We start from the raw sequence: 18,972 nt of genomic DNA, 5'->3' as shown, positions 1-18,972 counted from the left end.
ATGACCTGAGCCGAAGGCAGACGCTTAACCATCTGAGCCACCCAGGCACCTGGAAAAGAAATTATTTTAAAAAGCAACATATATATATTCACACTCCTTGGAATGGCTACTATAAACAATAACAACCACAACAGAAAATAACAAGTGTTAGCAAGGATACAGGGAAACCCTCATGTACTATTGGTGGGACTGTAAAATGGCGCAACTGGAAAACAGTATGGAGGTTCCTCAGAAAATTAAAAATAGAACTACTGTATAATCCAGCAATGCCACTCTGGGTCTATATCCAAAATCACTGAAAACAGGGTCTTGGAGAGATAGTTGCACTCCTGCACCCACAGCAGCACTATCTACCGTAGCCAAGAGGGAGAAGCAACCCAGATGTCCATCAGCCAATAGACAGATAAACAAAATGTGTTATATACATACAACAGGATACTGTTCAGCTTTAAACAGGAAGGAAATGCTGTCACATGCTATGACATGGATGAACCTTGAGGACATTAGGCTAAATGAAATAAGCGAGTCACAAAAAGACAAATACTGTATGATTTACTTATATGAGATATCTAAAGTACTCAAATTCATAGAAACAGAAAGTAAAATGGCGGTGACCAGGGGCTGGGGGGAGGGAGAAACAGGAATTGCTATTTAATGGGTCAAGAATTTTAGATTTGCAAGATGAAAAGGTGATGGACATCTGTTTCACAACAATGTAAATATACTTTACACTACAGAACTATATACTTAAAAATGGTTAATGTAAAAAAATGGTTAATATAGCAAATTTGACGTTATGTTTTTTTAATCACAATAAAAAGGGTAGAATGAAAAAAGCAATCTACATTAATTTACAGAGATAAAAAATAGAAGTTATCAGAGAGGTTGGGGGGAAAGGAGCAGTTACTATTCAACAGGTATAGAGTCTTTGCTGGGGACAGGGACACAACATTGTGAGTGTACTTAATGCCAGTGAATTTTACATTAACAAATGTTTATAATGTTATGTGTATTTTACCACAACTTTAAAAAAAAAAAAGCAACATGCATTAAAGCCCCAGCTGGGAATTCCTCTTGACCTGACAAACTGGCAGGGGTGAACCATCCTATAGCACTTTGGGTTCTTCAGTAGGAAAACATAAAAATAAGCCACAAGCAGGGCACCTGGGTGGCTCAGCTGGCTAAGCAACTGCCTTCAACTCCTGGGATCGAGTCCCCCATCGGGATCCCTGCTCAGCAGGGAGTTTGCTTCTCCCTCTCCCTCTGCTGCTCCCCCTGATCGTGCTCTCTCCTTCTATCAAATAAATAAATAAAAATCTTCTTTAAAAATTTGTAAACATCTTTGATACAGAATATGTGTATCTTTGTTTGGTTTTTGGTTTTTGCTTTTTTTTCTTTAGAGGGAAATGAGAAGTGCTTGTGATAACACTGTTAGCCGTTACCCAGAAGGCAAAAGGGATGTGAGAACCAGGAGCTGTCTGTCCTGGCTCTACTGTGGAGTCAACACCTTCCTGTCTTTGCTTCTCTGAGCAAAGCAGCACCCAGCATGGTGCATTGATGCTCAGGGGCCAGAGAACCAACTGGGTCCCTTCTGTGGGTATGCTGTTCTGTCTGCTTCTGTTTCTTCAACTTTAAACTGACATAAACCACAAAATTGTGCTTGCCAGGATGACAGGAGATATGAAACCAGTATTAACGGAACACTCCAGAGTCCCTGGTTAAAAACAGAATGAGAATTGGTGTGGATACAACAGTCCCACTAAAACTCATTGGCTGCTTCTGAAACCAGTGAGATCAAAAGAGTCTGTACTTTGGTGCATGGTGAGCTAGGGACCTGCCACCACCCCTGCCCCTGGGTCATGCTAACATCTGAATGATGATCCCAAGAATTACCCACACGATGTATATAAAGTAGTTAATGGGGCCCAGCATAGCTGAATTTAACACATACATAAATTCTAACACATTCAATACTGCCAACTAGAGAGTCTGCAGTCATTTTTTGGATATTTTCCAGTTGGATATCTTGTTTTTCTATATTTAAGCATTTCCTGATTTTCCCTCTGCTTCTATTCCTTTTCACCCTCCCACTCAGCTATTCTCGTTGATACCGAAGCTTACAGGAAAAGTGAGCAGCAAAAATGGAAGAGAAGTAAGGCCAGAAGGCAGGCAGGTCTGGAAAGGTGTCAGCAGACGCCCAGGTCCAACCCCCTCTGGAAAGACCACCACACGCACCTGCGGAGCGCCTCCAGGAAGACATCTCCTCCCACAGTGTCGATGGCCACGTTCAGCCCCCCAGTGCCCACCAGCTTCCTCACTGCCTCCTTCAGGCCGCCCTGACCATAGTTCACAGTGGACTGTGCGCCCTTCTGCATCGCCAGCTTGCACTTCTCGTCACTTCCGGCTGCAGCTATCACCTGCACAGAGAACACAAAGCTTCTGATGATCCAGAATGTGTACCAAGAGGGGCTCACCCTACCCACTCAGCTTCCCACCAAAGGGTACTAACCGAGGAAACCAATGTGACCTTGCTGCCCCAGCATCAGCCTCAATCCCACACATCAAGGCCAACCCTCAGCACCATCACACTGGACCCTCCACACCCACTGGCCATGAGATTCACATTTCCAGGAATCCTGGAACCCCAATGAGTCTAGCTAGGAGATGATTCAGGAGACACTCAGAAAGTCTTCTCCAAATGTGGATGAAACCGTCATTTCCTGAGCACCTACTATGAGTCAAGTAATAAAGATACCCAAGCCTAGAGTCAAGATAGCAAGATACAGCAGTGTGAAGGTGGGGAAGAACAGAGGGTTGCAGAAGTGCAAATGAGAGGTAGTCAATCTAGATCGAGATCTCGAAAGGCTTCTCAGAGGGTAAAACAAGATTCGGTAAAAAGATCTTCAAGTCGGAAAGACCTGAGTTCAAATCCTGGCTCTGCTACTAACTAGCAGCGTTACCTAAGACAAATGTAATACTTACATAATGCTCACTATGTGCCAGGTACTCTTCTAAATGCTTTACATATATTCATAACTCACTTAGTCTTAATAACCCAACGATACACACACTATGAGCATCCCCATATTAGAGATGAAGAAACTGAAGCAGAAGAAGTTAAGTAACTTGCTCAAGGTCACACAGCTAATGGGAGGCAGAACTGGGATCAAGCCCAGGTTGTCCATCTCCAGAGTTCATGCTTTTAACCTCTATGCTGCCCACCAGCTTCCCTAAGCTTCAGTTACCTCATCCGTAAAACAAGATTTATTTTAAAAATCAAATCGAATACTGTACATAAGGCACTTGAAAAATAAAGTGCTAGATAAATGGAATCTATTGTTACACATACACAATCATGTATTCTATTTAAACCTCATAAGAACATTACAGGGGCAGTATAATTACGCCAATTCTATAGATGGCGTCACAGACCTAGAGGTTAAGTAATTAACCCAGGCTCAGCACCCACCAGCCCAGGCAGTTGGGCCCCAAGGTGACATTCAGAACTTGCATTCAAACACACAAGATCATCAGTGCCCTTAGAAGATTTCAAACTCACCCAGAACTATTTGAACCTGAAAGCTGCCCTCAAGTACCTTCACACCACACCGGAGGGCAGACACCGGCCTAGGATCAGGGAGTTGACACCAATCTAGATTCTCAAAAGGGTGCCAGTGAGACCTGCCACGAACCCCTGTCTCCCCTGGTGCCTTACTTTATCTGTGAAATAGGGATAATAAACACATGACCCATCTCCAGGGGTTTGTTAGGATCGGGGGGTAAGGTAATTGGTGTGGAGGCACTTTGAAAGCAATACGAAATGCTGTGAATGGAGGTTGTTCTCAAAATAACCTGTTCCAAGTAGGTGGCATGATGACATTTTTTAAGTTATTTTTATTATTTTCTTGTTGTTCGCTTTTGCTGAAAACCATTATGGCTACAAAAGAATATACAGCTTGGGTTAATTTTAATATCGGAGTTGAAGTGAATTTTTCTCTCTACTTAACCTACTATCACTAATCAAAACAAATGGTGCAATTTTATCTTCCTAGAAATGGTAAACAGCCAGTGGTTTTAGACAAGGAGACTAATTTTGGTCTCCCCACTGAGAGGTGCTAAAAGCCCTTGCTTTGACATGAAATGTGTTAATATTCCATGGAGAGCCTCCTGGTAGCTAAGATTGCTTTCAGAACTCACATGCCCTTCCCAAAGAGAACTTAATGCGAGAAAGGAGAGACGCCACCTGAAGAAATTCCAGAGCAATCCAATTATCTCCAAACCTGGGTATCTCGGTGCCTTCTGGACATCCCAACTGCACGCGCCACAGAAACCTCACACTTAATGCTTCCAAAACTGAGCTCACCATTCCCTCCTGTGTTCTCAACTGCAATAAACGGCAAATCCACACGTTAACCTAGTTTGCTCCTTCCCACTCAATGTCTAATAATAACAGGTTCCCTTTTTAAGAGATTCTTACCAACATGCCATGCCCTCTAGCAGGCATACTGCACGTGTAATTTCAATATTCCCACAACGACTCCATATGAGGAAAGCTTTATTTTACCAATGAGGAAACTGAAGCAATTAAGATGGAGGCAGCATTAGATTCTGAACCTAGGTCAGACTAATTTCAAAGTCCTTGTTCTTTCAACTGTATGAGGATCAAACTCTCTATTTTCTTCTACTTTAGTACCTCCCGATTCATTGCTTCCAGTGCCTTGGTTCAAGTATCATCACCACCAGCCTGGATTGCTCTCAGAGGCTCTCTACTTCCTCCGGACTACCCCTGACCTTGCCCCATCTCGCATCCCCACTGCTACCAGAATGAACTTGGCAAAATGCAAATATGATCATGGCACTTCCCTGTTAAAAGTCCTTAGTGGCTCCTGAGAGCTTCCAATAAGGGTTCAAATTCTTCAGCGCCTCATGATCATGCCTCTGTCTTTCTCCCTAGAGTCTTCTCCCACCATTCCCCTCCCCACGCCCCATCCCCAGATCCTTTGCTCCACAGATGCTACTTGCAATTCCCTGAATGCATCCTGGGAGATCTCATGTCTCTGTCTTCTGACATGCCCTCCCACCACTAAAATGGCCTTCACCTCTCTTCTTCCTCTATTCAACTGCTACCAGTCCTTCAGAAGTCACCTTAAATGCCTACTGTCTCCAAGAAATCCTCTCCTTATCTGACACCCACAGCCTCAGAGCAACGCCCCTGCAGAGAATTGGGTCTTTCTTTCCTTTGTTTATTCTTTCATTCAAGAAATAGTTATTGAGGGGCATCTGAGTGGCTCAGTTGGTTAAGCATCTGCCTTTGGCTCAGGTCATGGTCCCAGAGTTCTGGGATCGAGTCCTGCGTCGGGCTCCTCACTTGGCGGGGAGCCTGCTTCTCCCTCTCCCTCTGCCTGCCACTCCCCCTGCTTGTGCTCTCTCTCTCTCTCTGTCAAATAAGTAAATAAAATCTTTAAAAAAACAATAGTTACTGAGTGCCTACTATGGTCTAGGTACATGCCAACTGCTGGGACTACAGTAATGAGCCAAACAGACACTGTCCCTGCCTTCATGGGGATTCCAGTCAAGTAGGAGGGCGACAGTAATCCAGTCATGACCCAAGTAAAGGATTAACCACACACTGGGGTATGCACCATGAAAGAGAAGTACAGGATGTGAGGAGACCATCTACAAACAGCTGGGGGTGGAGGGGGCAGAGGAGAGATTAACATCTCCTGAGGGACAAAGTTTAAATTTGAAGTGCAGAGGGGCGCTTGGGTGGCTCAGTCGGTTAAGCAGTTAAGCGTCTGCCTTCAGCTCAGGTCATGGTCCCAGGGTCCTAGGATGGAGCCCCGCATTGGGCTCCCTGCTCAGCGGGAAGCCTGCTTCTCCCTCTCCCACTCCCCCTGCTTGTGCTGTCTTTCTCTCTCTGTCAAATGAATAAATTAAAAAAAAAAAATCTTGGGCGCCTGGGTGGCTCAGCTGGTTAAGCGACTGCCTTCAGCTCAGGTCATGATCCCAGGGTCCTGGGATCGAGTCCTGCATCGGGCTCCCTGCTCTGCGGGGAGCCTGCTTCTCCCTCTCCCACGCCCCCCTGCTTGTGTTCCCTCTCTCGCTGTGTCTCTCTCTGTCAAATAAATAAATAAAATCTTTTTAAAAAAAAAATCTTTAAAGAAAATAAATAAATAAATAAATAAATAAATTTGAAGTGCAGAGGGAGACAGTTCAGAAGAGCATTACAGGTCAAGGGAACAGAATCTGCAAAGGCCACGAGGCAAGTCAGCTCTCGCCAGGTTCCCGTAACTGGAAGGACGAGTGATCTACTCCCATGTCCCCTCACCGGTCTGCAGGCAAACAGATGGCAAGATCCTACCCTGGGTTACTTTATATCCCCAGGGCCTTGCCCACGATATTTATGAGCGAGTGAATGAATATGCTCTATGTTTGAAAACCAGAGGTATGATTTTTTGTAAACAGAGACTCTAACATGCAAATACCTGAGCCTGAAGAACGTTCGTTGCCACATCTACCACCGCCAGGCCTGTGGCTCCAGCTGCTGCCGTCACTAAAACAGTTTCTCTGCCAGAGAAAGACGAACGTTACCTCAGAAACCCTCAAAAATCATCCAATCATATGATTTCATGAACATTTTTTTCTTTTTTTTTTTTTAAAGATTTTTATTTATTTATTTGAGAGAGAGAGAATGAGAGAGAGCACATGAGAGGGGGGAGGGTCAGAAGGAGAAGCAGACCCCCCGCCGAGCAGGGAGCCCGATGCAGGACTCGATCCCGGGACTCCAGGATCATGACCTGAGCCGAAGGTAGTCGCTTAACCAACTGAGCCACCCAGGCGCCCATGATTTCATGAACACTTTAAAGCAAGAAGAGGACTTCAAGGCCATCTCATTCAGCCCTTCATGGACACCCATTCTCCAGGCTTTGGGGCTGGCTTATGTACGTGACTGCTTGAACGGTGCCAATTTGGTCCACTTGAAGACTTCCCAGGAAAAATATCCCTTAATCTCTCTAGGGACCCTCTTCCTCATGACAAGGGCAACTCTTCCTTTGGCTTCAGAAATTCTGTCCTAAGATCACACTCATACTAAATGTTGCTGAAGTTTAGAAGGTTGTGATCAAGGAATGGCCACTATTCAGTTAAAGTCACCTCTCTGGAGTAATTCCGATCTCTCTGAAAAGGGCAAAGGGCAAATATTGCAGGGAAAGTGGGAAATTTCTGCACCTCTGAATTTGAAATACCCTAGTTAGGCACACCCAGCCATGCCTCACAGAAACAAACATCACAGGACTCCATTAAAACCAGACTGAACCAAGTTTACAGAAACCAACTCTCTAAAATGTAAGGCTTGAGGCGCCTGGGTGGCTCAGTGGGTTAAGCGTCTCCCTTTGGCTCAGGTCATGATCCTGGGGTCCCAGGATCAAGTCGCACATCGGGCTCTCTGTTCAGCGGAGAATCTGCTTCTCCCTCTGACCCTCCCCGCCTTGCTTTCTCTCTTTCACTCTCTCTCTCAAATGAATAGATAAAATCTTTTTTAAAAAATGTAAGGTTTTGGGGGTACCTGGGTGGCTCAGTTGATTAAGCATCTGCCTTAAGGGTCCTGGGATCAAGCCCCATGTCAGGCTCCCTGCTAAGCAGGGAGCCTGCTTCTCCCTCTCCCTCTGCTTGTCTCTCCCCCTGTTTGTGCTCTCTCTCTCTCTGTCAAATAAATAAATAAAATCTTTTAAAAAATAATAAAAGAGGGGCGCCTGGGTGGCTCAGTTGGTTAAGCGTCTGCCTTCGGCTCAGGTCATGATCCCAGGGTCCTGGGATCGAGCCCCGCATCGGGCTCCCTGCTCTGCGGGAAACCTGCTTCTCCCTTTCCCACTCCCCGTGCTTTTGTTTCCTCTCTCACCGTGTCTCTCTCTGCCAAATAAATAAATAAAATCTTTTAAAAAAAAGAAAGAAAGAAAGAAAGAAAATGTAAGGTTTTCTAGGAGGTGATCTCCAAAGTGGCCAGGTTTGAAAGAGCTATTTCCCCAAATTCATATTGGCCAAGTTCACAGTCTATCATTCCATCTCAGACACTGGACCCCTGTCTCAGGCCACTACCTTCCTTTGGCCTTTCCTGACACCAACTGAACAAGAGCTAAAGGTTAGGGAGAGGAAGGGAAAGGGCAGGGTCTTGCTGGGCACTTCTGATCTCAGAAGGAGATACTAGCCCTGGGTTGTCTACACAGCCTCTTACCCAGGCCGAGTGCATGCCCGATGCTCCAAGGCCAAAATAGCAGTGCCATAAGATACAGGCAGGGTAGCAGCTTCTCGGAGGGGGACCCCTTCTGGAATGTGCCACAATGTCTGTAAAAAGAGATAACTTAGGGATTAAGCACATGTACCTGTTCATAAAGGCTGCTCAGTAAACATTATGATCCGATTGAGTGACTGATGTGTAAAGGAACCGAAACCCACCAGAAGTCAAAACGAAGCAAGCTGTGACAGAGTTCAAAACCTGGGTGTATGGGTCTTCACAAATCCCAAGGCTGGCATCTAGCTCGGGATGGAACCAAGTTTCAGAGAATGGAACTGTACTGTAATCGATGAATCGGATGGTTCTATGTCCTTCTTACCTCAATAAAGCTGTGGGGGGAAAAATGCGTACCCTTCACCACTAGGGGCTGCCATTCACTGCCTATACACGCCTACCCAAGACTAGCTCTTTCACAAATGTGATGTGGGGGAGAAACCTATTATATCCAGCTCAATGCCCCAAACCAGGTTTTCTACCAAAACTACCTATGGTCCAGTTGGACAGCCAGCCAGTTGCCCCAGGACTCGCAAAACAAAATGCCCTTCTTCACCTCACCACTCCACACAAACAAAGCTCTGTGCAGGGTTGTCACTCCAACATAGAAAAGTCTTTAGCATTTGAAAGAAAGAAGTGCTTGGCTGAGATACAAATACAAAGAAGGGGGAGAGAAGGGTAACAAGGAAGGAGAGCTAGGTGGAGATTAAAGAAAAGAAAGGAGAAAAAAAATCTCCAAGCAGACACACTGAGAGCTAGGGATACCTTTTGGTCAACGATGCATTCTTCAGCCATACCATTAAAACCACTCACGCCAATAACTTGATCTCCCTGAAGAGAAAATACCATTAAGGGCTTCTTCAAATGCATGGCCTTGCCGTTTACCTCTTACCAAATTAATCAAAAAAAGAAAGAAAATCTTTCTTCCTGACCCATAAGACACAGGTTTGCCAAAATCATCTCTTCAGAGTTAATGTTTAGTAAATAATTCAACCATCTTCTCAATACCCCCACCAGGATGCCAAGACACTATGAGCACATTTTGGACAGGACAGAGTAAGGAAAAAGTTGAAATACATTAGAATCCCAGTATCTTTTTCACAAGAGGCTAAAACTTGAGAATGTTCTATCCTCTCAGTAACTGAAGACTGAGGTGCTCCTTCTTTAGTAATACAAGGTTTTCCGAAGCCAGGAACTTCCACCGGCTTCCTTCCTCCAATTCAGAATTAGTTTCTTCCCCCTTCATCTTGGTTTCCCTCTGGCGTCTGTTGGCAAAGGCCAAGAGAAGCAAGACGCTTTGGCTGCAAATGAGGTTAGCACATTTCTCATGGCTACACACACATCAATTCCCTAGATGTCAACTCATTTACCTCTTTCACTGTGCTGACATCTGTGCCTGTCTCCAGGACAGTCCCAGAAAACTCCATTCCTAAAACAAATTGTTTAAACACTAGGTTATCTATAAAGCCCAGCACCATGGAGACGAGAAGAGCCTGATCAACAGGCCATCCCATCCGCTGTTTAGAGCTGAGAGGGCTTAAGTGTCCCCCCACGGCCCCCCAGGGAAGAGCGTTGTACCCAAAGCACAGGAAAGTAAACTTAAGATTTCATGATCACAACCTGAAAGGTGATAGCGGTCCCTTTTTACAATTTACCTTCTTACCAATTTACAAATGAAAATTTCAAGAATGGGCAAACACACAGAGAATCACAGGTACACCAGTACTTTTGATCCTGCTCACAGGGGCCTTGGGCTCTTTACAGCACCCCAATTACAATGTTCATCATAGTGTATTTATCTGTTTCTGTATCTCCTCTTGTAGACTGTGAGGCCCTCAAGGACATGAACTGTATTTATTCATACAGTACTTGGCTCAATTTGGATGAACTGATGTCGTCTGCTCTTTCCTCTTCCACCTCCAAAATTTCTGAATTTAATGATCATACATTCCCCACTTGAGCTGCCAGAGGAATAAGTCAATTAACTATGACATTTTCCCTCCATCCAGCATGTCAGCAAATACAAACAGAGGGAAATGGTTCCAAATATCGAGACACAACAAAACACCCCAAGGCCAAAACACAGCAACTATTTTGCAATCACTGTATCCTTAATAGTGTATGTCTGTATAAAATATACATGTACTATATACACAATAAGCTGTACTTCTATCTCTTTAACTAAATTTCAAGAACAAAGAGCAGTCATTTGTCCACATATTCAGGAGCTAAATGTAATCAGATTGGGCATAATTAAAATCAGACAGTGGACTGCTAGAAATGTATAAACTCTTTTTCTTCTTTCTGATCCTCTGATATTAGGTTTCTTTGGGAATTTGTGTTTGTGAGGACTGAGAGTTTTAGCTGCAAACATGTTTATGACCCTTCAGTGAAAAAACAATACTGAGACACTCACAAGGAATGAAAGGGAGTGACGAGGACCAATGAGGATTCCGATCAGAACTCTGCCGGACATGATACGTAAAAATTCATTTGTTCATTTGTGCATTGTTAACGTCTTTACTGAGCATCTACTATGAGCCAGGCACAATACTAAGATGGGGGATAAAACTAGGGGCCAGACAGTCATAGAACCTTCCCACAAGGGGCTCACTAGTGCTTCTAATCAGGGGTGAGGCTGACGTATCTGAAGCATCACTGTGGGCAGGCAAGCAACACCAGCGTCATGCCTGAGAAGCGCGCAGTTCCGAAAACTCTGTAGCTTCTCTCCCGAGCAGTCACTTGGCCCCTTCATACTCACCAGGTGTGAACGGAAGTTGGGGCTTTTCCTGATACTGACCACGGCAGACCAAAATATCAGCAAAATTAACTCCACAGAAATGGACATCAACTCTGACCTGCAAAGGAAACATAGCAGCAAGACACTCCTGGGGGACTCAGTCGGTTCATCAACTGCTGTTGATCAGCTCAGGTCCTGATCCCGGGGTCCTTGGATGGAGCTCCGTGTCGGGCTCCCTGCTCCGCGGGAAGCCTGCTTCTCCCTCTCCCACTCCCCCTCTGCTCCTGCTCTCTCTCAGTCGCGCTTGCTCTCTCGCTTTCTGCCAAATAAATAAAATCTTTAGGGGAAAAAAAAAAAGAGGGGGGTGGAGGGGAAGAGCAGCAAAGCGGAGTGGTGCATGTCCATGGAGACAAAGTTCATTCAGTTGCACCAAAATAGTTCCTGAATATCTACTATACGCCAAGTACTGAACTAAGTGCCCGTGTGCAATCATGAGGCAAAATGGACAGGTTCTTGCCTTCATGGAGCTAAGAGTATGGTAGATATCTGATATCTGTCTACGGCCATCCCACCTGAATGTACCCCATCTAGTCTGATCTCGAAAGCTAAGCACGGGCGGGCCTGGTTAGTACTTGGATGGGAGAAGACAGACATCAGCCAAGTAATTGTGATGATTTATGTGTTAAATTACAACTCCTACACAGAATGTTAAGGAGAGAAATATATGGTGCTAACACAACCAAACCTGATGGCATGTGCAAAAGCCCTGTGATGGGAACAAAAGAAAAACCAGTGAGCTCAGAGCACAAAGAGGAGAAAGAGATGGGGCTACAGAGCAGGGACCACACCATCCAAGGGTGCGTAGTCTTTACTGAGGCTCTGAGCCTTCACAGTGGGAAGCCATTAAAGGATTTTAAGCAGAAGGGTAACATGACCAGCTGTTCTGGGGATCAGCAATCATCTTGGAGGCCAGTTCTAGATCCCTAGCTTCTGTGCTTCATGCCCAGGCTAGAGCAGAGGCAGGCCTGCAGCATTGTAACCAGCACTTTTGGCCAGTGGTCTCCAAGTCTGGTTCCCAGACCACCAGCTTCAGTGTCACCTGGGAGCTTACTTAGACTTTCAAATTCTCAGGACTCACCCCGACCTAAGGATTCAGATACTCTGGGGACAAAGCCCAGCAATCTGTTTTACCAAGCCCCAGTGATTCTGACACAGGCTGAGAGCAGGGCCGAGAAACAGGAGAAAATGAAGGCTGAGAGAATCGCTGACATTCATTTCTTTGTTTGCTTACATTTCCCATTTAGGACAGAGGAAGCCATGTTGGTGAGGAGACATTTCTATGGACAAAATGCATCCATTCAACAATGTTTTGAGTGTCTGCCATGTGCCAGGCACCATTCCAGAGTATGAGGATTTGATGGTGAGTAAACTCACAGAGACCCAACTCCCATAAGCTAATTCCTTACGAGGCAGTGTCTGGGCAAAGAACAGAACCAAGGAGCCCAGCCTTCAGGCTGCGCACACCGTGTGCATGACGCACCAGCTGTTGACATGTATGGCGCATGTAGGTCCTCAAGCCACTCCACCTCGCCTCAAGGATGATTCAAGAATAAACGTCTTTCAGCACATGAACCCCAGGAAGCAGACCGGCCGCCATCATATGCTCACTCAAACAATCCATTTCACAACAGGGTCCCTGCTAGGGAAGTGACACTTCAGGGCTGCAGCCGCCTTGCCCCCTCTCACCAGGGGTCCCTGATGCTGAGGCTCCCTGCTTTGCTTCACCTTTCAGAGGTTCTCATTCTCCATTCGAGATGACATCGTGGCACCAGAGAGGTCACCCAGCAGAGCCAAAGTGACCTCCACATTTCACTGGAAATGCCCACAATCCTAAACTAATCCCACCCCACATCAGGGCACTCACCAGAGGAGGGCACAAGGCACGTACTCAGAATTATAGGACAGACGTTACCGGACTGGTCTAGGGGAGGAGGGAGGACAAAACATTAAATGCTGACACTGAAGAGGAAGCCAAGGATGGGGTCCATTTCTGTGTATTAAACCAATAACCTGCAAGGGGCTATGCAGAGCCCTGTACAAATCAGAATTGTCTGTCTCTAAGGCAACAGCTCCGGCGCCTTCAGCAAGAGGCCTACATTTGAGTTTGGGGGAGCAATCTTCCTTCAGCACTTGTGGCCTTTCTGTGAACCCCGACAGGGCCCTTCCGGCCCAGGACGGAGCTGCGCTGCAGGCTCCCGGTCGCCCCCTAGGTGAGCACTTGGGAACTCCATTTAGGACCGAAGCCCGCGGGGGCGGGGGCGGGGGCGGGGGCGGGGGTGGCGGAGGGGAGAGTGAAAGGGAGCGTCGGGGGTCCACCACCCTACCTCGTGAGGCCGGACTGGGCGGGAGGCGACCTCCTCGATGGCCAAGGGCTGCTTCAGCTGGGCGCAGAGCGCGGCGCGGTAGTGGCGGCCGCAGCCCGGCCCCGCCCTCCTGCAACACAGAGCAAGCGGCGGGTTACGGGGGGCCCCCGGCTGCCTTTCGGGGCCCAGGGGACAGTCGGGGCCCCACCTGCAGAGCCACGCCCGAGGGAGGCCCCGGCCCCGAGCCACCGCCGCCATGGCCCGGGGCAGGGCGGCGCGCGAGGGGGGCCCGAGGTGGCAGGAAGCGCGGGACACAGCGCCGGCCCCGCCCCGGCCCCGGGGACCGCGGAAGAGCGTCCGGCGGGGCGCCCACGGGCCGCGACCCGACCCGGGCGGGCGGCGGCGGCCGGGACCGCGCCCGGGTCACCCCACCCGCAGGGCGCCGTGCTTCCCCGGGGGTCTGAGCCCTTTGGGCCCCGGCCTCCCCGGTGGTGGAGCTCGCTGGAGAGGAAAGAAAACAAATAAAAGGAATAGATCGGCGGAGATTAAGCTCTGTTGACATTTTACTAACAAATTTGGGAGACTTTTAAAACCAGACTTGGTATGTAAATAGCGGTGCTTGGGTCCCTCTGCACTGCGAAATCCTAAATGCACAGGTAAAGAAAAGCCTTAATGTCTGCATCAACACCTTGCTGGAGTTCAATACTTGTTACTAATTTTCTCATATTTGCGGGACTATTTACACTAAAACTGTACAGTTACTAGTGATCCACCGCTGAATGATCTTACACAGATCCAAAGAATACTTGCAATTAAAGGCAGGCCCAAAGCTGATGGTTTTCATATTCCTGATGCCTCTATCCTGCCTGGCACATAGCAGACGGCGGTAATTGACTCGATGACTACTTAGTTCCTTGGTGAACAGGTATACTCTGGAAAAACATAACAATATCATCTGTGAAATATGAAACTGGGTAGATTTCTGTTGCACTAGTAACCAAATATTTATATATTAGCAAGATAAGAGAAGCACGTAATCCTGGGAAGAATATTTCATTTGACAGATGGCTTTTAAACACACCTTGGTGTCTTCAAAAGACATCTGGTCAAAGAACATAGCCTCTCAGGTTCAAGCCCAGCTCTACCACCTATCTGTGTGGCTTTGGCATTACAACTGATGTCTATGGGCCCCAGTCTCCTCCTCTATAAAGTGAAAGTATCAGACAGGATCATTCCCGAATTGCTAAATTCTTTCGGGTTTTTTGGTGGAAAATAGTCCAAGATAGCAAATGACCTGGAAGGAATGACCAGGGGTGGAACAAAGGGAAAATAGCAAAAATGAAGGAGCAATGAACTTCTGAGATTATGGCCTAGAAGCTTGGGTAAGAGAGGAATCCAAGAACCAGGCCCCCACCACAGGTGCTAAGTAGAGGTCACTGCCAGAGAATCTAAAAAGTCATTTTAGCCCTTGACTCCATCAGGAGGGAACTCAGGCCTAAAAGGAACAAGGACTAGACAGTGAGAAGATGAAAAAAGTTTATTTCCAGTGAACTGCTCTGTGAACTCTTAGTCATTGGGCACATAAAATCAAGCCAGGAATCAAAATGAACATTCTGGCTGCCAAATAACAGTGAGCAACAAGAAATCTCAAGTTTATGAAGTGTGAAACAAGGGTTCATTGTCCTGAGGATGAAATGAGTTGTTAACATATGGAAAATGTTTTGTAAAATATTAGGTATTTATACAAGATATAATTTTCAATGGAACTCCTTGAAAGTAACAACCATTTCTTAATCTCCTTTATGTTTGAAGTACTTTGCACATGCAACACTTTTAGGCATTTAATACATGTTTGTCTAACGAATTGTTAAATGAGCACTCAATTATCTAGCATCCAGTTTCCAGATAATTGGAAGTATCTTTAAGCATCAAGTCTTCTATTTTTAAGTATTTTTATGGAAATTTTTTCTATTGTGGTTTTTATAATAGCCTTGTCATTCTCAGGGAATATGAAAATCAGTGAGTTTTGGGAAAATCTATCAATGCGGCATTCTACATGTCTAACAGTATCTGAAGAAAATAGTAAAAGTCCCTTTAAGAAGAATCTTGGAGGGAGATGAAAGTATCTTAACTAAATGAGGTGATTTTAAGCATTTATATGCAAAATAACTTTCACATTTCCGTAGAGCTTCAAAGGTAAGTGACAAGGCAGTCAATGGTAGTTGCTATAGTAGCAAAAGAAATATTTAGCCTATCCATCGAGGAGCTGCCACCACACCATACTGTCTAGTTTTTGTTATCATTTCTGATTACTTTGTTTTAACTGAGGGTAAGATGGAAGAGTGGACAGGAAGAATAAAACTGGAGCCCTGGGGCAGACTGAGACCAAGCAGCGATATCTGAACGGATCAGTCCTCTGAGAAGAAGAAGAAAGAACCCAGAGCTGCTCTGCAAACCAGTTTGAGGGGCTCCCTAGGAAGTAAAAGAGTAACAGATGACTCTTCCTTCTGGCACAACTCACATGAAGAGATAATACTGAACATCCAGAAGCTGCTAGAGGGCTGAGGGTGGAGAAGCAAGTCAGAGCTGAATACACAAGCAGCTATGTTTTCACAGAATAATGGACAAATAATATACAAACAATATTACCACTGTACAGGACTATGCTGAAAAGGTAAAAGTATACTCCACAGTTAGAATGCTTTATCCAACAGTTTGTCAGCTCCCCGAGAATAGAGACTGGGTCTCAGTGGCCCAGAGCTCACCACCATATCTCTGTCTAGCCTGTAGCAGGTGCGTGGTACATTACAAACCTGGGAAGCAAGGAGCCCTGCAAGCTGAGTGGAGGAGCTCCCAGCACATTACTATCCCAAGGCACAGAACCAAAATATTTTAAGAGTTTGGACTCACTTCCCTGCCTAAATATACAGCTGCTGGGTATCATCTGACCTTTTTTCCGACTAGTTTGTACTGCCATTGTAAATATAAATTATTACCTTCTGCCACAGGGATGTCCTCCAAGATTCCTGAGCTGTGGCGGAGTAGTTTGCCTTTTCACTGAATTCCCCCAAATGGCTCTTTCTGATTGTTGCAGTTGGAGTTAACTTGTCAGCCTCAGAGATCAACTTTGGCTATGGACACACATAGTACATATGGACCTTCTACTCTATTCCAAGAACTCTGTAAACTATGCTATGTCACTTATTTGCTCCAACATTCATGGAATCATAGAATTTCAGAGCTGGGATTGCTCTTCAAGATAATCTAATCAAACTGCTTCATTTACCATCCAGAAAGCTGAGGCTCAGGGAGAGACTGGCCCGAGGTCACGGCGCGGAGTTAGTGGCAAGAATAGCATTAGGATCTGGCTTTCCTGGGGCGCCCGGGTGGCTCAGTCAGTTAAGCATCTGCCTTCAACTCAGGTCATGATCCCAGGGTCCTGGAATTAGGCTCCCCGCTCAGCAGGGATTCTGCTTCTCCTTCTCCCTCTGCCCCCCCCCCCCTCCACGGCTCATGTGCGCTCTCTTTCTCTCTCTCAAATAAATAAGATCTTTAAAAAAAGAAAAAAAGGATCTGGCTTTCCTGATTTCCTGTTGGCTTCTCTTTCTACCGAGCTCTTTGGCATTCGCTCAACACTAGACATCATAATAATAATATTTTGCATTTTTATAGCACTTCGTAGGTTGCAAATCACTGTCACCCAAATTGGTTCATCCTGCCATCGGTAAGAGTAATAATAATTATCATTACAACTAGCACTTATTGGTAACGTTACAAACCAGTCACTAGGTGCTTTTGCATTATTTCATTAGTCTTCAGGATTGTCCTGCTCCTGGTATACTATTATTTCACTTGTTTATGGATCAGGAATGTAGGCTTAAGGAGGTGAAGTAAGTAACTTGCCCAAGGCCACACGGTTAGGAAATGGAGCTATTGAGAAGCCTCCGGAAGCCTGAGCGGCGACATCGGTATCCGGGTACCCAGCCGCCCGCTGTGCCTCCCCTCACAACCCCCTCCAGAGCAGACAAAGAAGCTTTTGTACGAGACATTTTAAAGCCATGCTTTGCTTGTGGGCTTAAGCTTAATTTTATAGGAATTTTACAGTAGTTCTAGCCTAGAAAAGAGGAATTCCCTGAAGGAGGGAATACAGAGACAGCAGCCTCCAGGGGATGCATGCGGTTGAGAGACAGGAGCAGGAGGGGAACACAGAAGTAGGAATTGCTACCCTAATGCATGTAGCCGGAAGCTTGAAAATGTATCGATTTCATTTAAAGTATCATATGTGAGATTAAAAGTGTGATTACAGGGGCGCCTGGGTGGCTCAGTCGGTTAAGCGTCTGCCTTCGGGTCCTGGGATGGAGCTCCATGTCAGGCTCTCAGCTCAGCAGGGAGCTTGCCTCTCCCTCTGCCTGATGTTCCCCGTTTGTGCTCTCTCTCTCAAATGAATAAATAAAATCTTCAAAAAAAACCCACAACAAAACTATGATTACATGAAGTAGTATTCACTCACATACACACACACACACACACACAGATTTTAATGAAACAATGTGCTGACCAGGTTGCCTGGTGACCAGCCATTACTTCCAGCAGGTACCAGCAGGCATTTGTTCAAAATTCCTGGCACCCCAACGGGCGAATTTGGAACCAGTGGTGGCCCAGACGCAGGCTGTCGTGGCCCCCCAAATTAATCACCAGTCTTTGAGGCCGGGATCTATTGTCCACCTTAAACCATAATTATGCAACCAGTTTACAAGTTTCCAAGCATTCTGGCAACTTTATGAAGCTTTTCCAACCCCTCCTCCCCCAGAGAGAACAAATTCTTCCCTTCCATATGTTTTCCCCAGAGAACTTTGTTATAAACCTGTATTCGCTTGCTAATCTCATTGTTCAGGTAGTGTTTATCTGTCTTTCTATCCCAGCAGCTGAGCTCTGAGCGTCGTGGATGGTTCTGATACCAGCATAGCAAAGTGAAAAGAATTGGGGCCTTGAAATCACATGCACCTGTGTGTGATTCTGGACTTAGCTCCTTACTTATTGGGACCATGGGAAACTATTTAACCTCTCTGGGCTGCCATATCCTCATATGGAAGGCAAGCATAGTAATCCCCACCTGGGGTGGTGGTTGAGAATTTAGCAAGGTAGGAGGGTACATGGCAGCACTCAATAAATGGCAGCTCCTATTATGAAGACAGTCCCTGCCCTTGAACCTCTCACCATCTAATGGAGGGAGGCACACTTAATTAGGCATCAAAGATGCCTGTGATAAGTCCTATGACAGAGGGCCGCAAAGGGGGCTGGGACAGCACAGGGGAAGGTCAAGCTACCCCAGCTGGAGAGCCTCATTTCAAGAGAGCCTCCCAGAGGAAAGAGGAGGAAGAATTCGGCAGACAGAAGGCACAGCTAAGTGAGTCCCAGGCAAAGAGTGCGGGAGAGAGAATGTGGCATGTTCAAGAAATTTTAAGTGGTCAGCTAGGACAAAAATGATGGCTTTGAGCTGGAGAATGGGTTGAGAGACGAGGCTGGAGAAGCAGGTAGTGTGTAGAAAGGGCATAGATTTGGGAGTGAGGCAGCCAGGAATTCCA

General features: G+C 46.1%; 1 protein-coding gene across 10 annotated transcripts in view; it reads right to left on the bottom strand.

The window, feature by feature from the left end:
• LOC118014426 (quinone oxidoreductase-like protein 2) overlaps positions 1-13,686 on the bottom strand; it is a 42,164-nt gene extending 28,478 nt beyond the window's left edge. For 6 of the 10 annotated variants that reach the window (XM_035010728.1, XM_035010730.1, XM_035010724.1 and 3 more), the window contains exons 1-7: positions 13,409-13,685; positions 11,046-11,142; positions 9,655-9,713; positions 9,050-9,115; positions 8,231-8,340; positions 6,486-6,567; positions 2,236-2,417 (exon numbers count right to left, since the gene is read on the bottom strand). In XM_035010728.1, coding sequence (XP_034866619.1) covers positions 2,236-2,417; positions 6,486-6,567; positions 8,231-8,340; positions 9,050-9,115; positions 9,655-9,713; positions 11,046-11,142; positions 13,409-13,645 — 833 coding nt within the window. In that variant the 5' untranslated portion in view covers positions 13,646-13,685. Of the gene's footprint in view, positions 1-2,235; positions 2,418-6,485; positions 6,568-8,230; positions 8,341-9,049; positions 9,116-9,654; positions 9,714-11,045; positions 11,143-13,408 lie in introns of all 10 variants that reach the window. The other 4 variants (XM_035010723.1, XM_035010725.1, XM_035010731.1 and 1 more) reach the window with 2 other exon arrangements.
• Positions 13,687-18,972: the final 5,286 nt, after the last annotated feature.

This window comes from Mirounga leonina, unplaced genomic scaffold, assembly GCF_011800145.1.
Source record: "Mirounga leonina isolate KUSES-001 unplaced genomic scaffold, KU_Mleo_1.0 Mir_154, whole genome shotgun sequence".
In the NCBI taxonomy this organism is placed as follows: domain Eukaryota; kingdom Metazoa; phylum Chordata; class Mammalia; order Carnivora; family Phocidae; genus Mirounga; species Mirounga leonina.
This window is presented reverse-complemented; position numbering and strand designations above follow the sequence as displayed.